At 46.4% G+C, this 20,185-nt stretch overlaps 1 protein-coding gene across 7 annotated transcripts in view; it reads right to left on the bottom strand.

Annotated features, from left to right (window-relative positions):
- Positions 1–20,185, bottom strand: part of LOC147014014 (estrogen-related receptor gamma-like) — a 203,059-nt gene that overhangs the window by 114,797 nt on the left and 68,077 nt on the right. For 2 of the 7 annotated variants that reach the window (XM_085851574.1, XM_085851575.1), the window contains 2 exons: positions 1,599–1,815; positions 1,435–1,512 (listed from right to left, as the gene is read on the bottom strand). The exons of 1 other annotated variant lie outside the window; for it this stretch is intronic. In XM_085851574.1, coding sequence (XP_085707700.1) covers positions 1,435–1,512; positions 1,599–1,618 — 98 coding nt within the window. In that variant the 5' untranslated portion in view covers positions 1,619–1,815. 4 more of the 7 variants (XM_085851577.1, XM_085851578.1, XM_085851576.1 and 1 more) reach the window with 4 other exon arrangements.

The following is a 20,185-nucleotide window of genomic DNA, read 5'->3' as shown; positions in this document are numbered from 1 at the left end:
CATTATCTTTCATAATGTTTTCATTTATGCAATAAGTCCGAGGAGAGAAATTCGAACATTGAGAAGTGTGGTTTGTTGCCTATAAACTGTGACCTCAACCAGGAAGGTGTCTGTAAGGGTGATGGGAATTGCTGTACTCGCGGCTAAGGGCAATCACAACTTATCAAAGATGTGTTCTGCAAAAAAGTTGGAAGGAACAGAGGAAGCATCGCCAACGTCATCTTACCAACTTTAAGGAGCGCGTGCGGGAGATCACCATGCTCGTGTCGTGTAGTTCCGATGCCCAATTCTCGTTTCATGTGCTCGAGACCGGCACATGGGAGCCGCGGGGCCAGACGGAGGAGGCGTAACGGCGAGTGCAAGAAATCGGTGTGCAAATTGCACTCCGGCCTGGGCTGACAGGAGCCGGTCCCCAAGGCACCACAAAACGCCAAGCCGGCGTCTCAGGAAGAGTGAACAAGGGGAGAGAGAGAGAGAGTAGGAGGGCTGAGTTTTTTTATTTTTTTATTTTACTCTCATTCTTCTCGGCCCAAAGGTAATGACAGTCGGTGCATCGAGTCCTGGTCGTGGAGATGGAAGTGCCTTATTGAGGTGTCACAGTGGGAAGATTCTGAGCGCCCTCATCAAAGGGCATCAAGCACTATACAGCAAGGCCATCTGACAAGGCATCATCCAGCATCACGTGCATCGCTACCACAAAATGATTCATCACCCATAGGGACTTCAATGACATTCGACAACCTGCCACCTGAGATCTCTGAAAACGGGTCAAAATGTCGAAGGGGCGGAAGCCTTTCTGCATACCTATAGAGTATATGTCGGACCGGTCGAAGTGGTATGCCGAACAGATGGACCTTTCGCAAAACGGCTGATGGTACAGAAGAAGAGCGTGAACATCTTACATCCCAACCCCAGAAATCCTTTGATTAAACAGTTTCCCATCAACTCGCCTGTTTAGTCTTAAACCCTCCAAGCATTTTTCATCCGAATACTGCAACGCCACATTTGCATCCCACACACTACTGCGTCCATTTGCCCCATCGCCATCCGGTATCAGTGTTATCCACGTGAAAGAGCATTGATGTCTCCGAATGTCATCGTCTTCATGTCACAGGTGCAAAAGCCCCTTCTATCCTTCTACGAGCGTTAGATGCTGCAAAATAAAGATAGGAATACAAAAGCACTCAGAGCAGGTGAAAGTGTAACATGAAAATAAATTAATAATCTACACTGCTTGCCTCCCCCTCCCCCCCCCCACAAAAAACAACAACACAACATTCGGCAATTTCTAATTGTAGAACATCATCAGGTAAATTAGAGCATGGTAATTAGAGTGTGCTAATTCGTGCACACGTAGCACTCTTAATTACAACTGTCCGCAGACGGTGCACAAGCGAAGAAAAAGAAACTGAGAAAATATCCCAACCCTCTTACCCCACTCCCTCATTCCTCATAAGATGCCCTATAGGTATGCCACACCAGGTGGTTGCTCCACCACCAGCAGGATCGTTCCTGCACGGCAGCACAGACACCGATCTCTGTACGAGTTGCACTTTCGGACGGACTCAGGAGTGTGTGCTTAACAAAGTCAAACTTACAGCTGCAGTGTCGGAAGCATGCGGCACGGAGCTGGGGAGGACCAGGGTGCTTGCAGGACGAAGGCTGGCGGAGTGGATACATGGGACGGAGATGGTCGCCTGTGGTCAGGTGTGTGGGAGACCGTCCATCGTGACGCTTGCCACCAAAGGCGATGACTGAGTGAGCCACTCGCATGCGGTGGGCCGGAGCTTTAAAACGGGGGTGGTGGAGCTACAGCTGCAATGGGGGTGCGGGAGGGGGGGGGTGGAAATCACATGAATATTCAGCAGTACCAATAGGGAAGGGAGGGAGGTGCATAACAGAACGAATGGAAAATGTGTGTTGCTGGTGTACACTTCGGTGGAAAACGCGGGATGGATGTAAGAGGGTGGAGGAGGGGGGTGCATGCAGAGGGCGTGGAGTGTGGAAGGGGTGGGACAGTCTGCCCAAGTGGTCGCCGTACAAGGATTAGATCCAAGACTGGCATCGCGAAACGGGTGAGGTGTGACAGCCCACAGCTGCAGGGAGCGATGGGGAGAGACAGCAGCTCAGAAAAGACAAAGTGTGGGATCGAATGGCCTCGGACAAAAAAAAACGCTCAAACTAAACACTCTGGAAAAGAGAAACAGAATGAATGAAGATGGTGGTGGCGGTGGTGGCGGTGGTGGTGGTGGTGGTGGTGGTGGTGGTGGTGGAAGCGGTGGTGGGGAGAGGTCGACAGGTGCGACTTGACAACCAAAATATCTGCGGAAGCGACAAAGATCTCTACAGGGCAGACGAAAGAGAATGGAGCTGCATTTTTAAAAGTCTGTTTGCAACAATCACGTGAATTTGAAGCAGGTTACATCAATAAATGGTCAATATACTCGCTTCCTAACCCACCAGACAAGAGATAACCATCACGTACTCACTTCCTAACACTTCCAACAAGAGACAAATATCACGAACTGACTTCCAAACACACCTAACATGTTACCAATATCAGGTACTTGCTTCCTAACCCACCTGACAAGAGATAACCATCACGTACTCACTTCCTAACCCACCAGACAAGAGATAACCATCACGTACTCACTTCCTAACCCACCTAACATGTTACCAATATCAAGTACTCGCTTCCTAACCCACCAGACAAGAGATAACCATCACGTATTCACTTCCTAACACTTCCAACAAGAGACAAATATCACGAACTGACTTCCAAACACACCTAACATGTTACCAATATCAGGTACTCGCTTCCTAACCCACCTGACAAGAGATAACCATCACGTACTCACTTCCTAACCCACCAGACAAGAGATAACCATCACGTACTCACTTCCTAACCCACCTAACATGTTACCAATATCAGGTACTCGCTTCCGAACCCACAGGACACGAGATAAATATCAGGTACTCGCTTCCTAACCCACCGGACACGAGATAAATATCAGGTACTCGCTTCCTAACCCACCAGACATGTTATCAATATCAGGTACTCGCTTCCGAACACACCTGACATGTTATCAATATCACATACTCGCTTCCGAACCCACCAAACAAGAGATAACCATCACGTACTCACTTCCAAACACTCCCAACAAGAGATAAATATCACGAACTCACTTCCAAACACACCTAACATGTTACCAATATCAGGTACTCGCTTCCCAACCCACCGGACACGAGATAAATATTAGGTACTCGCTTCCTAACCCACCTGTCAAGAGATAACCATCACGTACTCACTTCCTAACCCACCTAACATGTTACCAATATCAGGTACTCACTTCCTAACCCACCAGACACGAGATAAATATCAGGTACTCGCTTCCTAACACACCTGACATGTTATCAATATCAGGTACTCCCTTCCGAACCCACCAAAAAAACAAAAGAGACCAATATAAGAGAATCACTTCCTAACCGACCAAACAAGATATAAATATCAAGTACTCTCCTCCTCACCCCCCTGAAATTATATCAATATCAGGTCCTCCCCTCCTCACCCACCCTACAAGAGATAAATATCACAAACTCACTTCCAAACACACCTAACATGTTACCAATATCAGGTACTCGCTTCCTAACCCACCTGACAAGAGATAATCATCACGTACTCACTTCCTAACCCACCAGACAAGAGATAACCATCACGCACTCACTTCCTAACCCACCTAACATGTTACCAATATCAGGTACTCGCTTCCTAACCCACCGGACATGAGATAAATATCAGGTACTCGCTTCCTAACCCACCAGACATGTTATCAATATCAGGTACTCGCTTCCTAACACACCTGACATGTTATCAATATCACATACTCACTTCCGAACCCACCAAACAAGAGATAACCATCACGTACTCACTTCCTAACACTCCCAACAAGAGATAAATATCACGAACTCACTTCCAAACACACCTAACATGTTACCAATATCAGGTACTCGCTTCCCAACCCACCGGACACGAGATAAATATCAGGTACTCACTTCCTAACCCACCTGACAAGAGATAACCATCACGTACTCACTTCCTAACCCACCTAACATGTTACCAATATCAGGTACTCGCTTCCTAACCCACCGGACACGAGATAAATATCAGGTACTCGCTTCCCAACCCACCGGACATGGTATCAATATCAGGTGTTCGCTTCCTAACACACCTGACATGTTATCAATATCAGGTACTCACTTCCTAACCCACCTGACAAGAGATAACCATCACGTACTCACTTCCTAACCCACCTAACATGTTACCAATATCAGGTACTCGCTTCCTAACCCACCGGACACGAGATAAATATCAGGTACTCACTTCCTAACCCACCTGACAAGAGATAACCATCACGTACTCACTTCCTAACCCACCTAACATGTTACCAATATCAGGTACTCGCTTCCTAACCCACCGGACACGAGATAAATATCAGGTACTCGCTTCCCAACCCACCGGACATGGTATCAATATCAGGTACTCGCTTCCTAACACACCTGACATGTTATCAATATCACATACTCACTTCCTAACACACCTGACATGTTATCAATATCACATACTCACTTCCTAACACACCTGACATGTTATCAATATCAGGTACTCCCTTCCGAACCCACCAAAAAAACAAAAGAGAGACCAATATAAGATAATCACTTCCTAACCGACCAAACAAGATATAAATATCAAGTACTCTCTTCCTCACCCCCCTGAAATTATATCAATATCAGGTCCTCCCTCCTCACCCACCCTACAAGAGATAAATATCAAGTACTCGTTTCCTAAACCACCCTACAAGAGATAAATATCAAGTACTCGTTTCCTAAACCACCCTACAAGAGATAAATATCAGGTACTCGCTTCCTTACCCACCCGACAAGAGATATATATCAGGTACTCGCTTCCTTACCCACCCAACAAGAGATAAATATCAGGTACTCACTTTCTAACCCACCCAAAAAGAGACCAATATAAGGGACTCACTTCCTAACCGATCAAACAAGAGATAAATATCAGGTACTCTCTTCCTCACCCCCCTGAAATTATATCAATATCAGGTCCTCCCTCCTCACCCACCCTACAAGAGATAAATATCAAGTACTCGTTTCCTAAACCACCCTACAAGAGATAAATATCAGGTGCTCGCTTCCTTACCCACCCGACAAGAGATAAATATCAGGTACTCGCTTACTAACCCAACTTTCAAGAGATTAATATCAGGTACTCACTTCCTAACCCAACCAAGAGATTGATATCAGGTACTTGCTTCCTAACCCACCCGATAAGAGATCAATATCAGGAACTCTCTTCCTAACCCACCTGAAAAGAGAAAAATATCAGGAACTCACTTCCTAACCAACCAGACAAGAGATAAATATCAGGGACTCACTTCATAACCCCCCAACAAGAGATAAATACCAGGTACTCATGTCCAAACCCACCTAAGAGATCAATATCAGGTACTTGCTTCCGAACCCACCCGATAAGAGATCAATATCAGGAACTCACTTCCTAACCCACCTGAAGAGAAAAATATCAGGTACTTGCTTCCTAACCCACTCGATAAGAGATCAATATCAGGTACTTGCTTCCTAACCCACGCGATAAGAGATCAATATCAGGTACTTGCTTCCGAACCCACCCGATAAGAGATCAATATCAGGAACTCACTTCCTAACCCACCTGAAGAGAAAAATATCAGGTACTTGCTTCCTAACCCACCTTAAATTTTATCAATATCAGGTACTCGTTTCTTAGCCCCCCCCCCCCCCAACAAGAGATAAATATCAGAACTTGCTTCCTAACCCCCCTGAAATTAAATCAATATCAGGTGAAGACTGGTGTCATCTTAACAGTTGAGGTAACTGGCTTAAGGTCCAGAGGTCCGGAGTTCAAGACCCTGTCCACTCATTGATTTAACACCAGGTGTATGGACTCAGCCTGTCACTCTTCTGAGTGACAGCTTACTGGTAGTGGTGCATTGCATGAGCAACACAGCCACGTTTCCATAAAATGATGCAAGCAGCAGCCATAGGCTGCATATGAATAGTATATATATATATATATATATATATATATATATATATATATATATATATATATATATATATATATATATATATATATATATATATATATATATATATATATATATATATATATATATAACCTATCAGGTACTCGCTTCCTAACACACCCGACATGAAATCAATATCAGGTACTTGCTTCCTATCCTATTGTAACAACAGATGGATAGTTGATGGATGTTGAAGAGTCCATGTAATGTCCTTCCTGAAGAGTAAGCAAGTCATTGTTGGCACTCCCGCCAAATTCTAGCTACGTCCAGTCGAATGTCAGGCATGGAGCCAACCTGTTCCTGAAAGACTTCGGCCAAAAAGGTTCCCCGCACAAGAAGGTTGGAACAATTGTGGCCGGTAAAGAAGTACGAGTAGTAATAGTATAGTTGCAGTAGTAGGATTCGCATGGTTAACGCACGCTCTAATCTTTAAAACCGGGGTGGTGTTGCACCTTGAGATGATATGGATGGAATTCATCAATCGAACAAGTCGCTTCCACGTCTAACAATGACGGCCACAAACAGTTTGAAGATGGATAGCCTGGTCCACCATCGACAAGGCTCCATGGTAGTTGAATGGAGCCGCTGTAACTTCCCTTTGGGAAGGTTTGAATCGGTTATGGTCTGTCCGATTCAAATCTTCCCAAAAGGAAAGATTTCAAACCCCATTTACACATTTCGGAGTGGAATGAAAGTCCTGGGGTCCTACCCAAAGTGCTTGTATGCAAAAAGACCAAGAGTATCGTTTCATCGTGATTATGGACAATGCTCTACAGTCTTTCCTTTTTGCCCCGATGCAGGTGCCCCTACGCATGTGTACTTTTACACCTCCGACCTATCAGAGTGTTGGACAGTTTCTCACCCTCGTGTACCTTTATAAACGGTATGTTGAGGTATTTTGGGTAGTCCTCATAAAACCACTTATCCAGAACGTTGGCACCCCAGGTATAGTCTTTCTATATGATGTGTAGGAATGAATCTTCGACCTCCAACGCATTGGAGCGTTGGGCGTCACATAAACACCCATGCTATTAGGTGAACATCTCATGTAGGTGCATCAGACTCCATGTGTCCACGCACAGGTGGAAAGAATTCACCTCACGGGATTTGGTATGCAAGCGAATCCTTCAAGGGTTTACTGGAGATTCTTGCAGGGGAGGAGGTATTTACACCATCATATAGAAATAATTGGCAATTCTTCATTGTAAGGAGGTTTGGCAACTGTGGCATCTCCATGCACCGCATGTAAGATTGTCCAAGGTGTAGGGTCCATCTTATACATCATCTGTGGTATAGAGCAGCACCAGTCACGGCTTGCCCGAATGAGTGTTTTACAACAATGCTTCGATGGATTGCTTGGTGGGTTACCACCCTCGACTAACACTTTGTGGTTTTGAGCTCACTTTCAGGAGAGCACTTTACTGCACAGCGTGTCGACCTGCTCCATCACATCTCCCAACGCTTACAACAAGGGCTTTGGCTTATTCCTGAAATAATTACAACATACTACAGTACAGACATTTCATCAACTGAAACTGCTTTTGTGTCCCTCAGTTGGTGAATAGAGTTAAAATATCGAATGTATCGCCTTCATTTGTAGTACGAAGGGGACCTATGGTCCAAATTGGACAAAATTTTCATTGGTCTTCACGGCCTTGGTCGTTTTTGCTAGTCTGAACAAATCAATTGGTTTCCCAGCCTGGAAGACTTGGAACCCCAATAAGAATATTAATAATTAGAGGTCTTTCAAGGTCTTGGTGGTCTTAAGGGTCTTGGGAGTCTTAAAGCGTCTTCAAAGGTCGAAGTGGTCTCAGCAGTTTAAAGGGTCAAAACATTCCAACAGTACGTAATTGATTGATCGATGTACGAAATGAATAGGCACAAAAAGCATGACACACGCACACACGCACACACGCACGCACGCACGCACGCACACTCCATTTATAGTCGATATTGAGGGTAGTTCCAGCCATACTTGATGTCACTGGTACCTCCATTGTCAATAATGAAAAGAAAACTTGAATGCTTCTGAGATTGTCGCCCAAGTCGCTTGTTTATCAACATAATGGTGATGCCAGATTACTGTTGGTCTTTATTTTCGGCTTTTTGCGATTCACAATCGTCAGATGGTCGTTTCTCACAAGCAAGGGGCCTGCAGATTTGTTTCAAGTAACTTGAGAAGTTTCGGCCCATCCCATCCTCCCCCCTTATAGAAGTGAATTAAACTCTCCAACAATTAGTTCACATTGCATGTTTAAGCTGGCTATCCAAGCTACGTGTGCTACATACAAACTCGACCACCGCCACAATCATTGCGAGGAAAATCTCCCACGAGAGTCCTGCCCTAAAGGTCGTTCGAAAGAGCAAGTTCACGGGCCGTGTTCACGAATGGCCATCAGAGAACGCAGGCAGCGGAGAACCTGGGAAAGGTAAACGGTGCGTACCTGACGTTTCACTTTAACTTCCATCCTTCCTGCATGGCTTCCTTGATATGCTCAACAGCGCTTTAGCTCCCTCCTGGGAGAAAAAAAAATCCAGGAAAAATCGCCGTTTTAATCCCTCAAGCGTTTTCATTGACCCGGCTCCGAGCGACCCGATCGCCCTCAAACGGAGAAGCAGAAATTCCTGATGAGAGATTCTCGAGCGTCGTTAATCACAGGGTGACACCCCTTCTAAGGGGTCCCACCAGGTAGCCCGCACGCCTCCATGGAGGTCCACGCATCGAGCCAGTCAAAGGATGGTCCACCAGCTTCTTGTCGTCCTTTGGCTCAGACGATTGGAGATATCAATATCAATCTATGTCCTTTCCTCGGAACTGCTGAACGTGATACATGATGTCGAATGTCACTGCAGATGTCGCTCCTATAACAAGCTGTCTACTTATTAGATATGCAAAATGGCACAATTTTCTCATCTCACCACTCACCCCCCCCACCCCTCCACCCTCCTTCCCATTGCTGTATTTCCCATATTCCTCGATCCTCGCCACACTATTATCCTCTTAATTTCCCTTCCATTCTTGTCATCTCCCCCACCCCTCCACCTCTTGCCTGTTCTGGGACGCGCTGGTGGGGTCTTCGTGTAATGCTCATTTTTACCACGAGAGGACACCCAACGCACCAAGAGGAGAGCATTTTCGAGGTGATCGTCGATAGCGCTTCTTCCTCTTTCTCTTTCTCTTTCTCTCTCTCTATCTCTATCTCTATCTCTCCTTTTTCCCCACGGAATTGCAGCCAAGTAAAGAGAGGGAAAGTATGTCAAAAAATGTATAAATAAATAAAACAGCTGTTACAATTACCATTCCACAATACCATCGTTATCAAAATCCAGATCCACAATAAAAATGACCATCAAATAAAGCTGATGACCTCATCACAATATATGACGTCAAAGTGAGTTCTCTTTGAAGAGGGTACAAAGGCTTGTCAACTGCAAAAACAAACAAATAAACAAACAATCAATCATAGACTGGTACTTCCGAAATCGTCAACTTGACCTCTGACCTTGTCTAATAAAAGCTGTCTCGAGAGAAGGTAGCGACGCAAACCAGAAGTTTCTACGATGATTCTGTACCAAACCATCAAAAATCGAATGTTTGACCTTTGACCGATTTTGACCACTATGTAATCAGAGCTAGCAATCACCCTCCTGAATCACGTGGTGTAATTTGACATTGGTAGCTTCTTCCGTTCTCGAGTTACCGCGGATTAACGTAATGTAAAGGTCACACTCGACGGCCCCCCAACTCGAAAGGACGCCGGGGCGAGTGTGATGACGTCAGCGCGCACACGCAAAACCCTTACGTGACTCAACGACGCGTCTGCTTGAGCGCGCTGTGTCACATGACGAGCCGTGATGCGGCGGGTGAAATATTTTTATACAATCTTAAAACGTCTCCAAAACATCCGATTTTTACCAGAATTTCGACAACCGAGTGTTAAGCGTCCGAAGCGATCGCAAAAACCAAAGACAAAATTCAAATCTAAGTTAAAGCGAACTCGTAACATCGACCGAAGCAAAAATACTCCATTTCTCCACAGGAATTTACGGAATTATTTAATATTATTTTATCAAAGTCATAAAACCGTAATATTCGGCCATCCACAAACAACCTTTACACCATCCGACGGCTTAGCGAGTCAGGCATGCGACGATGAGCTTTATTGGGATGAAAAATGACTTTTAAACACCATCTTTATCGAAAACACAACGCGGCCTACAACTAGGCAAGGCGTTCTGTGCCATGGGCGCTAACACTGAAATTTTTAAAACAGCCGTAACTTGACGAATTGTCACACAAATTCCGCCGAACTGACCTCGATCTTCCAAACTCACGCTCCCTCAAAAATACCTGTGGTAACTTTTCTCGAGTTATCATGCTTTGGATGTTTGGCCTGTGACCTTGACCTTTGACCGATTTTGACCAAAATGTAAAGCCACTATCACACCTTGACGACTTACGAGCGTATGCCGACGTATCAAAAATTTGTCTAAAACGCTGGCACACGTCGAATAAGTTATTGGTACGTTTTGTATACGTTAAGAGCACGCTGAGTCGTAGTAAGTCGTAGTACTAAGTCGTAGTACGCTGGCTTTAAACGTTGTACTTTTGGGTTGACCTCAAATTTTTGCATGCTTGAAATTTTACGACGTATGCCGGCATATGACTCACACGTTCCGCATACGCTGGCCATCAGTTGTAGGCACGTTACGCGATCGTTGACACACGCCGACACACGTTACTTGTAAGTTACTCATAAGTCGAAACACGTCGAGGTAATGTTTAGCATACCCGCAACATTTCTAACCTATAAGTAACATGTTGTTGGCATGTTACGCGATCGTTGACACACGTCCACACACGTTACTTGTAAGTTACTCATAAGTCGAAACACGTCGAGGTAATGTTTAGCATACCCGCAACATTTCTAACCTATAAGTAACATGTTGTTGGCATGTTACGCGATCGTTGACACACGTCCACACACGTTACTTGTAAGTTACTCATAAGTCGAAACACGTCGAGGTAATGTTTAGCGTACCCGAAACTTATTTCTAACCTATGAGTAACGTTTTGTAAGCACGCTACACGAACGTTGTTCACACTTCGCAACACGTGACTTGAAAAAGACGGAGACATATTTGACGTCTTCAGGACGACAACAGAACTTAATGAACGCGTTTCTAACTTAGATACCGTATAATGGCGTATTGGCAGCAATCAGGGGAATTGGTGTATAAAAAGGGGTTTCGCAGGAGGAACCCGTCTTTTTTTAAGACTTTGTGGTGAGTACATGTCCATGTCATTCCGAGAGATTGAGGATACGGCAACGCTGAGACGACAATACCTACCTGTCCTCGAACATCAACATGACCTCATCGAGTTGACACTGCACCAGTTGCGTGCCAATAGAGCCGGGAGAAGAAGACGTGAATGGAGGAGAAGGAACTGGGTGAGACCATGGATCGGGAGGCGACGCCATTACGGCATATATGACCAGCTCATGGTGGAACTCCGGAACGAGGACCATGCATCCTTCATCAACTTCCTGCGAATGACCCCAGCGATGTTCGACAAGCTGCTAGCCAGAGTGGGTCCAAGGATAACCAATCATTATTAAATTATTTCAATAGTCCAGTGGAAGTGATTTAACTCGTTCAATGAAAACGATTTCAATTGGCGAGCACCAGCGTCCAAAAACAATTGGCGAGTGACAGGCATTTATTAAAAGTGAAGTTGCAGCCTATGAATAGAAAACCTCACGTAATCGTAGACGATACGCTGCCACGCTATGCATACGTTAGACTATCGTTGGGCATAGGTTCTTCTTCTTCCTCTTTCGGCTTGCTCCTGTTAGGGATCACCACAGCGGATCAACCGTCTCCATTTCGCTCTATCCTCCACATCTTCCATTGACACTCCAACCACCCGCATGTCCGCCCTCACCGCATCCATGAACCTCTTCTTTGGCTTTCCTCTTCTCCTCCTGCCTGGCGGCTCCATCTTCAACATCCTTCTCCCGATATACTCCGCTTCCCTCCTGTGCACATTTCCAAACCATCTCAATCTCGCCTCTCTCACTTTGTCTCCAAACCGTCCTACCTGCGCTGTCCCTCTAATATACTCATTTCTTATCCTATCCATCCTCGTCACTCCCAACGAGAATCGCAGCATCTTTAACTCTGCCACCTCCAGCTCTGCTTCCTGTCTTTTTGTTAGTGCCACCTCCTCCAAACCATACAACATAGCTGGTCTCACTACCATCTTATATACTTTCCCCTTCACTCTTACAGCTACCCTTCTGTCACAAATCACTCCTGCCACTCTTCTCCACCCACTCCATCCTGCCTGCACTCCCTTTTTCACTTCTCTCCCACACTCTCCATTACTTTGGACAGTTGATCCCAAGTATTTAAACCCATCCACCTTCCCCACCTCAACTCCTTGCAACCGCACCATACCACAACCCTCCCTCTCATTTACGCACATGTACTCCGCCTTACTCCAACTGATTATCATTCCCCTTCTCTCCAGTGCGTACCTCCACCTCTCAAGGCTCGCTTCAGCCTGCTCCCTACTCTCCCTACAGATCATGATGTCATCCGCGAACATCATAGTCCATGGAGACTCCAGTCTGATCTCATCCGTCAACCTGTCCATCACTATTGCAAACAGGAAAGGGCTCAGAGTCGATCCTTGGTGCAATCCCACTTTAACCTTAAACCGGTCCGTCACTCCTACCGCACACCTCACCGCTGTCACACTGTCCTCATACATATCCTGCACGATCCTCACATACTTCTCCACCACTCCCGACTTCCTCATACAATGCCACAACTCCTCTCTTGGCACCCTATCATAAGCTTTCTCTAAATCCACAAACACACAATGCAACTCCTTCTGGCCTTCCCTATACTTCTCCATCAACATTCTCAAAGCAAACATTGCATCAGTAGTGCTCTTTCCTGGCATAAACCCATATTGCTGCTCACAGATCGTCACCTCTCCTCTCAACCGAGCTTCCACTACTCTTTCCCACAACTTCATGGTGTGGCTTAACAACTTTATCCCTCTGTAATTTCCACAGCTCTGCACTCGTTGGGCATAGGTTGTGGACGCCTAAAACATGCTAATCAATCGTTAGTGTAACTTATCTATAAGTTATCAAAGCATTCTGTGTTCAGTACTAGTACATTATGCATTTGTCCAAGTCGTTTTGAATACTTTTAAAACTAAAACAAAAAAATAGTTCATCGTGGGAATGAGGAAAAAAAATTAGCTGAAAAGAACATCGAACAATGGTGCAAAGTAGTCTCCTATTCGTGGACGCAACGAGGATCCATCATCACCCACACCCTCCCCATCACACTCACCTACTACTACTACTACTACTGACACGCTCACCTACTACTACTACTACTGACACTACTGACATTGACATCTACTCAACATGGAGTCTGGAACACTGACGGGTTCCTCTTGTGAAGCCCATTTTTATATACCAATTCCCCTAAATGCTGCCAATACGCCATTATACGGTAGATGTAAGTTAGAAACACGTTCAGTAAGTTCTGTGGTCGTCCGGAAGACGTCAATCAAATTCGTCTACATACGACAATGTGCGTTTGAGATACGTTAGACACATACGTTCAAAGCACGCTACTCATAGGTTAAAAATTAAGTTTCGGGTATGCTAAACATTACCTCGACGTGTTTCGACTTATGAGTAACTTACAAGTAACGTGTGTCCGACGTGTGTCAACGATCGCGGAGCATGCAGAGAACTTATGCCAGCGTATGCGGAACTTGTGAGCCATACGTCGAGTACGTCGTAAAATTTTCAGCATGCTTGAAATTTCACGACGTACTAGACATACCACGGAATATGACAGCGTACTTCATCGTTTTTCAGCGTGCTCCTAACGTATACACAACTTACCCATACCGTATTCGACGTGTGCTAGCGTTTTACACACATTTTTCGTAGGTCGGCATACGCTGGCTGAATTGTCAAGGTGTGACTGCGATGTTGACACTTCCAATTTTCAGGCGGTTATGATTTCAATTGGCGTGCGGCAGGTTTTTAACAGGCTATGCCACGAGTCCGTTGGCGATATGTGCAGCGCGCTATGCCTAAGTTAAACTATCGTTGGGCATAGGTTGTGAACGCCGACAACAGGCTAAGCATTCGTTGGTATAAGTTATCTATAACACAACGAAACGTTCTGTGCCCGTTACTAATATGTTATGCATACGACCAACACGTTATGAATACGACCAAAACTTAAAAAAAAAACCTCAAAACTTCAGCGTACGCCAACGTTTTACATACATTTTTATATGTTGCCATTGCTGGCTAAAACGTCAAGGTGTGACAGTGCCTTAATCAGCGCTAGCCATCACCCTCCTGAATCACGTGGTGTAATTTTACATTGGTAGCTTCTTCCGTTCTCGAGTTATCGTGCCAACAAACAAATAAACAAGCAGTCATAGACTGGTACTTACGAAATCGTCAACTTGGCATCTGACCTTGTCTAATATAAGCTGTCTCTAGAGAAGGTAGCAACACAAACCAGAAGTTTCTATGATGATTCTGTACCAAACCATCAAAAATCGAATGTTTGACCTCACTGTGACCTTGACCTTTGACCGATTTTGACTAAAATCCAATCAGCGCTAGCCATCACCCTCCTGAATCGCGTGGTGTAATTTGACATTGGTAGCTTCTTCCGTTCTCGAGTTATCGTGCCTACAAACAAACACACAAACACACACACAAACAGAGGACGGAAGTCACCAATATACTTCCGAAATCTTTAGATTTCGTAAGTAATAAATTAACAGACAGACAGACAGACCCAACTGCAATGAGTGTAATTCAAGTATGTGAGGTTTTCAAAAGGTTCTCGGAACGAGATACTCAGGGTCGTCCAAGAAAAGGGAATGTTGTTAAAATATTGTTTTATAAGGTAAATGAGGCAAAAATATTTATCTTGTATCGTAATATACGGATCTATATATAATGGAGCAAGTGTACATGATTATGTTTGTATTTTTTAGTTATTATGAATGTATATATGCATGTATGTATTGTTACGGTTGTGGAAATTCGCATTACACCATAAAGGGCCCTCAGGTGAGATATCGCCTTAGGTACATGTGTAGTTAGCCCAAACCCGTTGTATAGAGGGAATTTATGTGATCCATCCGGGCTGTGACGCTTTGAGTTAGCCATCTTTCTGTTCAATCTTTTATTTCAAAACAAACAGCATCTCAACAACCACGCCATCCCCACCCACCACAGCGCCAACCACACTACAACGACGCCATCTCCACCACCTACGCTACCACATCATCGCTTCTACAACCATTCACAAACACCACCACCTTCGCCTTTACCTTCACAACTTCATCCCACATCATCGCTTCTACGGCCATTCCCAAACACTACCAGTCAACACCAAACGTCGTGTTCCCAGAGCTGCTCGGCCATGGAGGCCAAACGCGTCGATCCGCGGATCAGGAATGATTCACGCCCACTTCTCCTCCGTCCAATGAGCAAGCGTGAGGAGGCTTGGCCCCGCCTCCAGGCGCGTGTAGGCGAATTCTGTCTAGGTCCGTCTATGCAAATTTTAGGATCAGGGGAGGTTCACGCCCATTTTTGCCCGACCAATGGCTGACCAGGGAGATGGTGTGGCCCCGCCTCCAATCGCGTTCTGATCCGGGAATTTGCATATCGGCGCCTCCTGAGAGCTATAAAATGATGAGCGCAAGGCGACTCGGAAGGAAGAGAGTGTGGAAGGAGGAGAGTGTGGAACTAGGAGAGTGTGTCGTTGAGGAGTTGCTTTTGGAGACAAGGAGCGTCGCGTTGGTGGAGTTGAGTCGAGTGCGCATGGTGGAGCTGCGGGTGGCTGGTCAGGGCAGGGGAGCTCGGGTCCGAGGCCAGGAGGACGGCAGTCGGCGACGAGGCTGTGGTGTGGGGGATCGCTCGTCTCGTCGTGGGACCCAATTCAGCCAGCCACACCCCTCCCTCAGGGCAACAACAATTTCCATCCCCCCCCCCATCAGCATTGAGATAGTGCAAGGGGGGGGCCCGTTCCTCCCCCACCCCAAACGTGATGCCAACAAAACCCGCCAAGGGGCACGGAGTCGGGGTACAGCGGCGCGGACATTTGTGGCTTGCCCGCCAACGTGTCACGAGGACGCGCGCAAGACTTCCCCGGTAGCGCCGAGCTGGCCGCTCCTCTAGGTCCCACGCACATTTAGCCTACGGGCCTGTCTGCCTCCTTGTCTGTGAGGGTGGCTTCCTTCCTTTGCTTTTGTGTAAATGTGTGTTGGCGCCGTCTGTGAAGTAAAACTGTGTAAGTGTTGCCGTGTGTACGCGTTAGGTCGGTGTCAACTGTTTCTTCTTGCCTTTGCTTTTTGTGTATGGCTGTATATATGTGCTTTCCGTGTGTCGCGTAATAAAATGCTTGCTTGTTGAACTGTGCCCATTTCGCTTCGTCTTTTCTCCATTTGAATCTCCATCTTGCATCACGTAAGGGGTTCGTAGTGGGTGCAACATCCCAGTAATTAATCTGAACCATCCAGGTCGACGATAACACCGCTCGGTTATCCCGATAGTATGGAACGGGCCGCCCAAGCGGCTCGTGTCCGGAGTCGACCTGTGGTGAGGTACGATCGCCCGGTTTACCATCCGCGTGGGTACTTAGGTAGGTCGAGTTTGGCGAACAACCCTATCCTACGCGGGTGGCCGATTGGCACGATTGTGGTGAGTTCGAAAGGCCCACCCATGACTAGCTCCCGGCGTTGGTCCGAGAGGGTCACGACAGAATTGTCCGTCCGGTGGGCGACCTGCCGCGATTCGAGTTACGTGGCCGTTCGCACGCCGGCGGGCGCGAATTCGCAACAGTATGTATGTATATCCGCTCTTCACCCATTGGTTGGACAGCTGACCTGACGTCACCCACAATTGTAACCTGAAATACTTAACCTAAAGTGCCCTGAGGACCCAAAAGACCCAAAGACCCCGAGGACCCAAAAACACCTTAAAGACCCCGAGGACCCAAAAGACCCCAAAGACCAAAAATACACAAAAGACCCCAAATACCTAAAAGATCCAAAAGACCCCAAAGACCCCAGAAACCCAGAAGACCCAAAAGGCCGTGAACACCTAAAAACACCCCTGAAGACCCAAAATAACCCAAAGACCGAAAAGACCCAAAATACCGAAAATAAGACCCAAAATTCCCCGAAGACCTAAAAGACCCTGAAGACTCAAAATACCCCAAAGACCCCAAAATGCCCCAATGACCCAGAAGACTCAAAAGGCCAAAAATACCCTGAGACCCAAAAGACCCCAACGACCCACAAGATACAAAAGACCCCAAGGAACCAAAACACCCAAAAGCAGCTGAGGACTGAAAAGACCCTGAGGATCTTGAAGGCCTAAAATACCCAAAAGGACACAAAAGACCCACAGGACCCACAGCATCCATAAGACCATGAGGACCTAAATTACCTGGAGAACCTAACATACTTAGAGGAGCCAAAAGACCCAACGAGACTATCACGGACCCATGGAAATTCTGCATCATGTAAAATGTGACTTCAGGTTCAGGTCCCTTATCCCCCCTCCCCCCAACACGCGTGCACACGCGCGCGCGCGCACACACAAACACACACACACACACACACACACACACACACACACACACACACACACACACACACACACACACACACACGTCCTTAACCCCCTCCCAACTCTGACCTTTCTCTGCCCCTCACCCCACCGACCACCACACCCGAACTCTGTGCTACCCTCCCCCTTTCTTCAAATCCTCAAACCCCCTCTCAACCCATTGTCCTCAACTCTCCCCCCCCCCCCGCAGTTGTCTCAACTCAACCAATGGGTCAACTCCCCCCTTCACCTCCTCAAAAGCTTCAAATCTCTTGATGCCAACTCTGTTCCCTCTCTGCCCTCCCCCCAGCCAACTCTGTCATCCCCTCCCCCTTTCTTCTTCAACTGCCCCAAACCCCAAGTACTCAATCCCCCTTCCAACCCTAAGTCCTCAATCCACCCCCCCTTCCCAACACCCCAATCTCCCTCTTCCAACTCTCTGTCCTCCCCTCCCCATTTCTTCCTGTTCTTCTAAACAATTTCACACAAATATACACAGGGAACTTTGGCGCATGAGGCCATTCGGCCGATCATGCCTGCGTTGTTCCTGTTCCCATTTGTTAAGAACAATGTTAAAAGTACACAAAGATGGAACGTTAAATTCACAATCATTTCTCCCTCTCTTCCCTTACCCTCACTATAATTAATTCATGGACCGGTGTTTGTGTTTGTTTGTTTCTTTGCCGCACTACTACTCCTACAGTTGTGGGCTGATTACATCCAGACTTGCTACATTGGATCAGCATGACCCCATTTAATGTATCAGGGCGTTTTTATTTTTGCCGGTGGTCTTGGGGGAAGGGGGAGGACACAAATGCTCCATGTAAATGTTGAGATGTATCAGTAGTTTGTGATAATGCATGCATACATGGGTGCACCGGTCGTAGTTAAGCAGTCATGTGACCCACCCATGTTCCGATGCTGTGCTGTGTTGTACCCATGTTCGGATTAAACATGTTGATCCCACTTCAGAGTCCTCGTCCCTGTCTATTGAGTACATTATAGTGGCGACGAGGATGTCTTCGTGCATCGGCATATTTGAAGAATGCACAGTGGGTGATGATTGGGAAGACTACACCGAATGTCTGAAGCAGTACTTCGTGGCAAACAAAATGGACACTGATGAGGATGCTGAAAGGTGGCGAGCTGTATTACTGACCGTATGTGGCGCCCCGACGTACAGCCTCATCAAAGATCTTCTTGCCCCAGCAAAACCTTCTGACAAGTCATAAGAAGAGCTCGTCAATCTCGTGAAAAGACATTCTCACCCGAAACCGGGTAAGATCATCACAAGATATAAATGTTATACCCACCATGGTCCGTCAAGATGGTCAGTCAGCATCCGAGCTTTTGGCTGATTTACGCCGACTCACCGAACATTGCGAGTTTACAGAAAAAAAACTCGAAGAGATGTTACGTGATATCTTTATAATAGGCATCAATGACGACTCAATTCTGCGGAAACTCCTGACTGAGTCCGACCCCAATTTGGCTCAAGTCATGGAAATAGCCACTGCACGTGTGCAAACTACCGAGAGCCTGCGTGTGATCTCTAACAAGTCAAAAGATATCCAGCAGGACCCATCGGTTAACAAGGTAACCTTTGGCGACAAGCAAAAGTGTTTTAGCAACCCACCAAATTCACCTCCACCTCCTCACTGATGACCCAGCTCTAAACTCTCTCCCTGGTGTTTAGCATGCAGGGCAAGACATCAATGTGGCCTCCGTTCATCAGATCGGATGGTCGTTAAGCCAGAGGACCCATCTGTTATCCTCGTCGATTATGGACATTAAAGACCGCACGGTGCTTTTTGTGAAAATTAGGCAAGTTATCGCCAGCACCCTGAAACAAATTACCAATTCCTGCCCAAAACCACATTCAGTCGAACGTCAGGCATGGCCAGCTGATTCGTGAAAGACATGGGACAAAAATATTCCATGGCTGACCCCAGAAGAAGGCGGAAGTAATTGGGGCCAAGAAGTCGTAGTTGAAGTGGACTGAGCAACCTTTTTTCGCCAATCAGAGATGATTTATTTATTACGTGGGCACTGGGCATGGCGTATGTGTGTGCATTGGAGAAGAGTGGGGGAGAGGAGTGGGCTTAAACCAAAAAAAGGTAGAGAAGGACTAATGATGTCGATGTATCACTAATCACAACCAATACGGGACTCAAAATGACATAATCTGCCCCAGAATGCTCGGCGAGAATCCACAGAAACTCCCGAGGGAATCACGGAAGTTAATATCCCACTAGCTGATACCGAATGTCGCGGTCCTGGCGGTTAGGTTGATTCTCCCAACCCAATTGTGGTGGACGGGTGGTTAACACCAACCAGGCCGCATCGCCAAGCAGTTTTCCTTTG

Source organism: Eptatretus burgeri, chromosome 13 (assembly GCF_056783735.1).
Source record: "Eptatretus burgeri isolate ZD-2024b chromosome 13, Ebu_testis_v1, whole genome shotgun sequence".
Taxonomy (NCBI): domain Eukaryota; kingdom Metazoa; phylum Chordata; class Myxini; order Myxiniformes; family Myxinidae; genus Eptatretus; species Eptatretus burgeri.
Note: the sequence above shows the minus strand (reverse complement) of the source record. Positions and strands in the feature narration are given on the sequence as shown.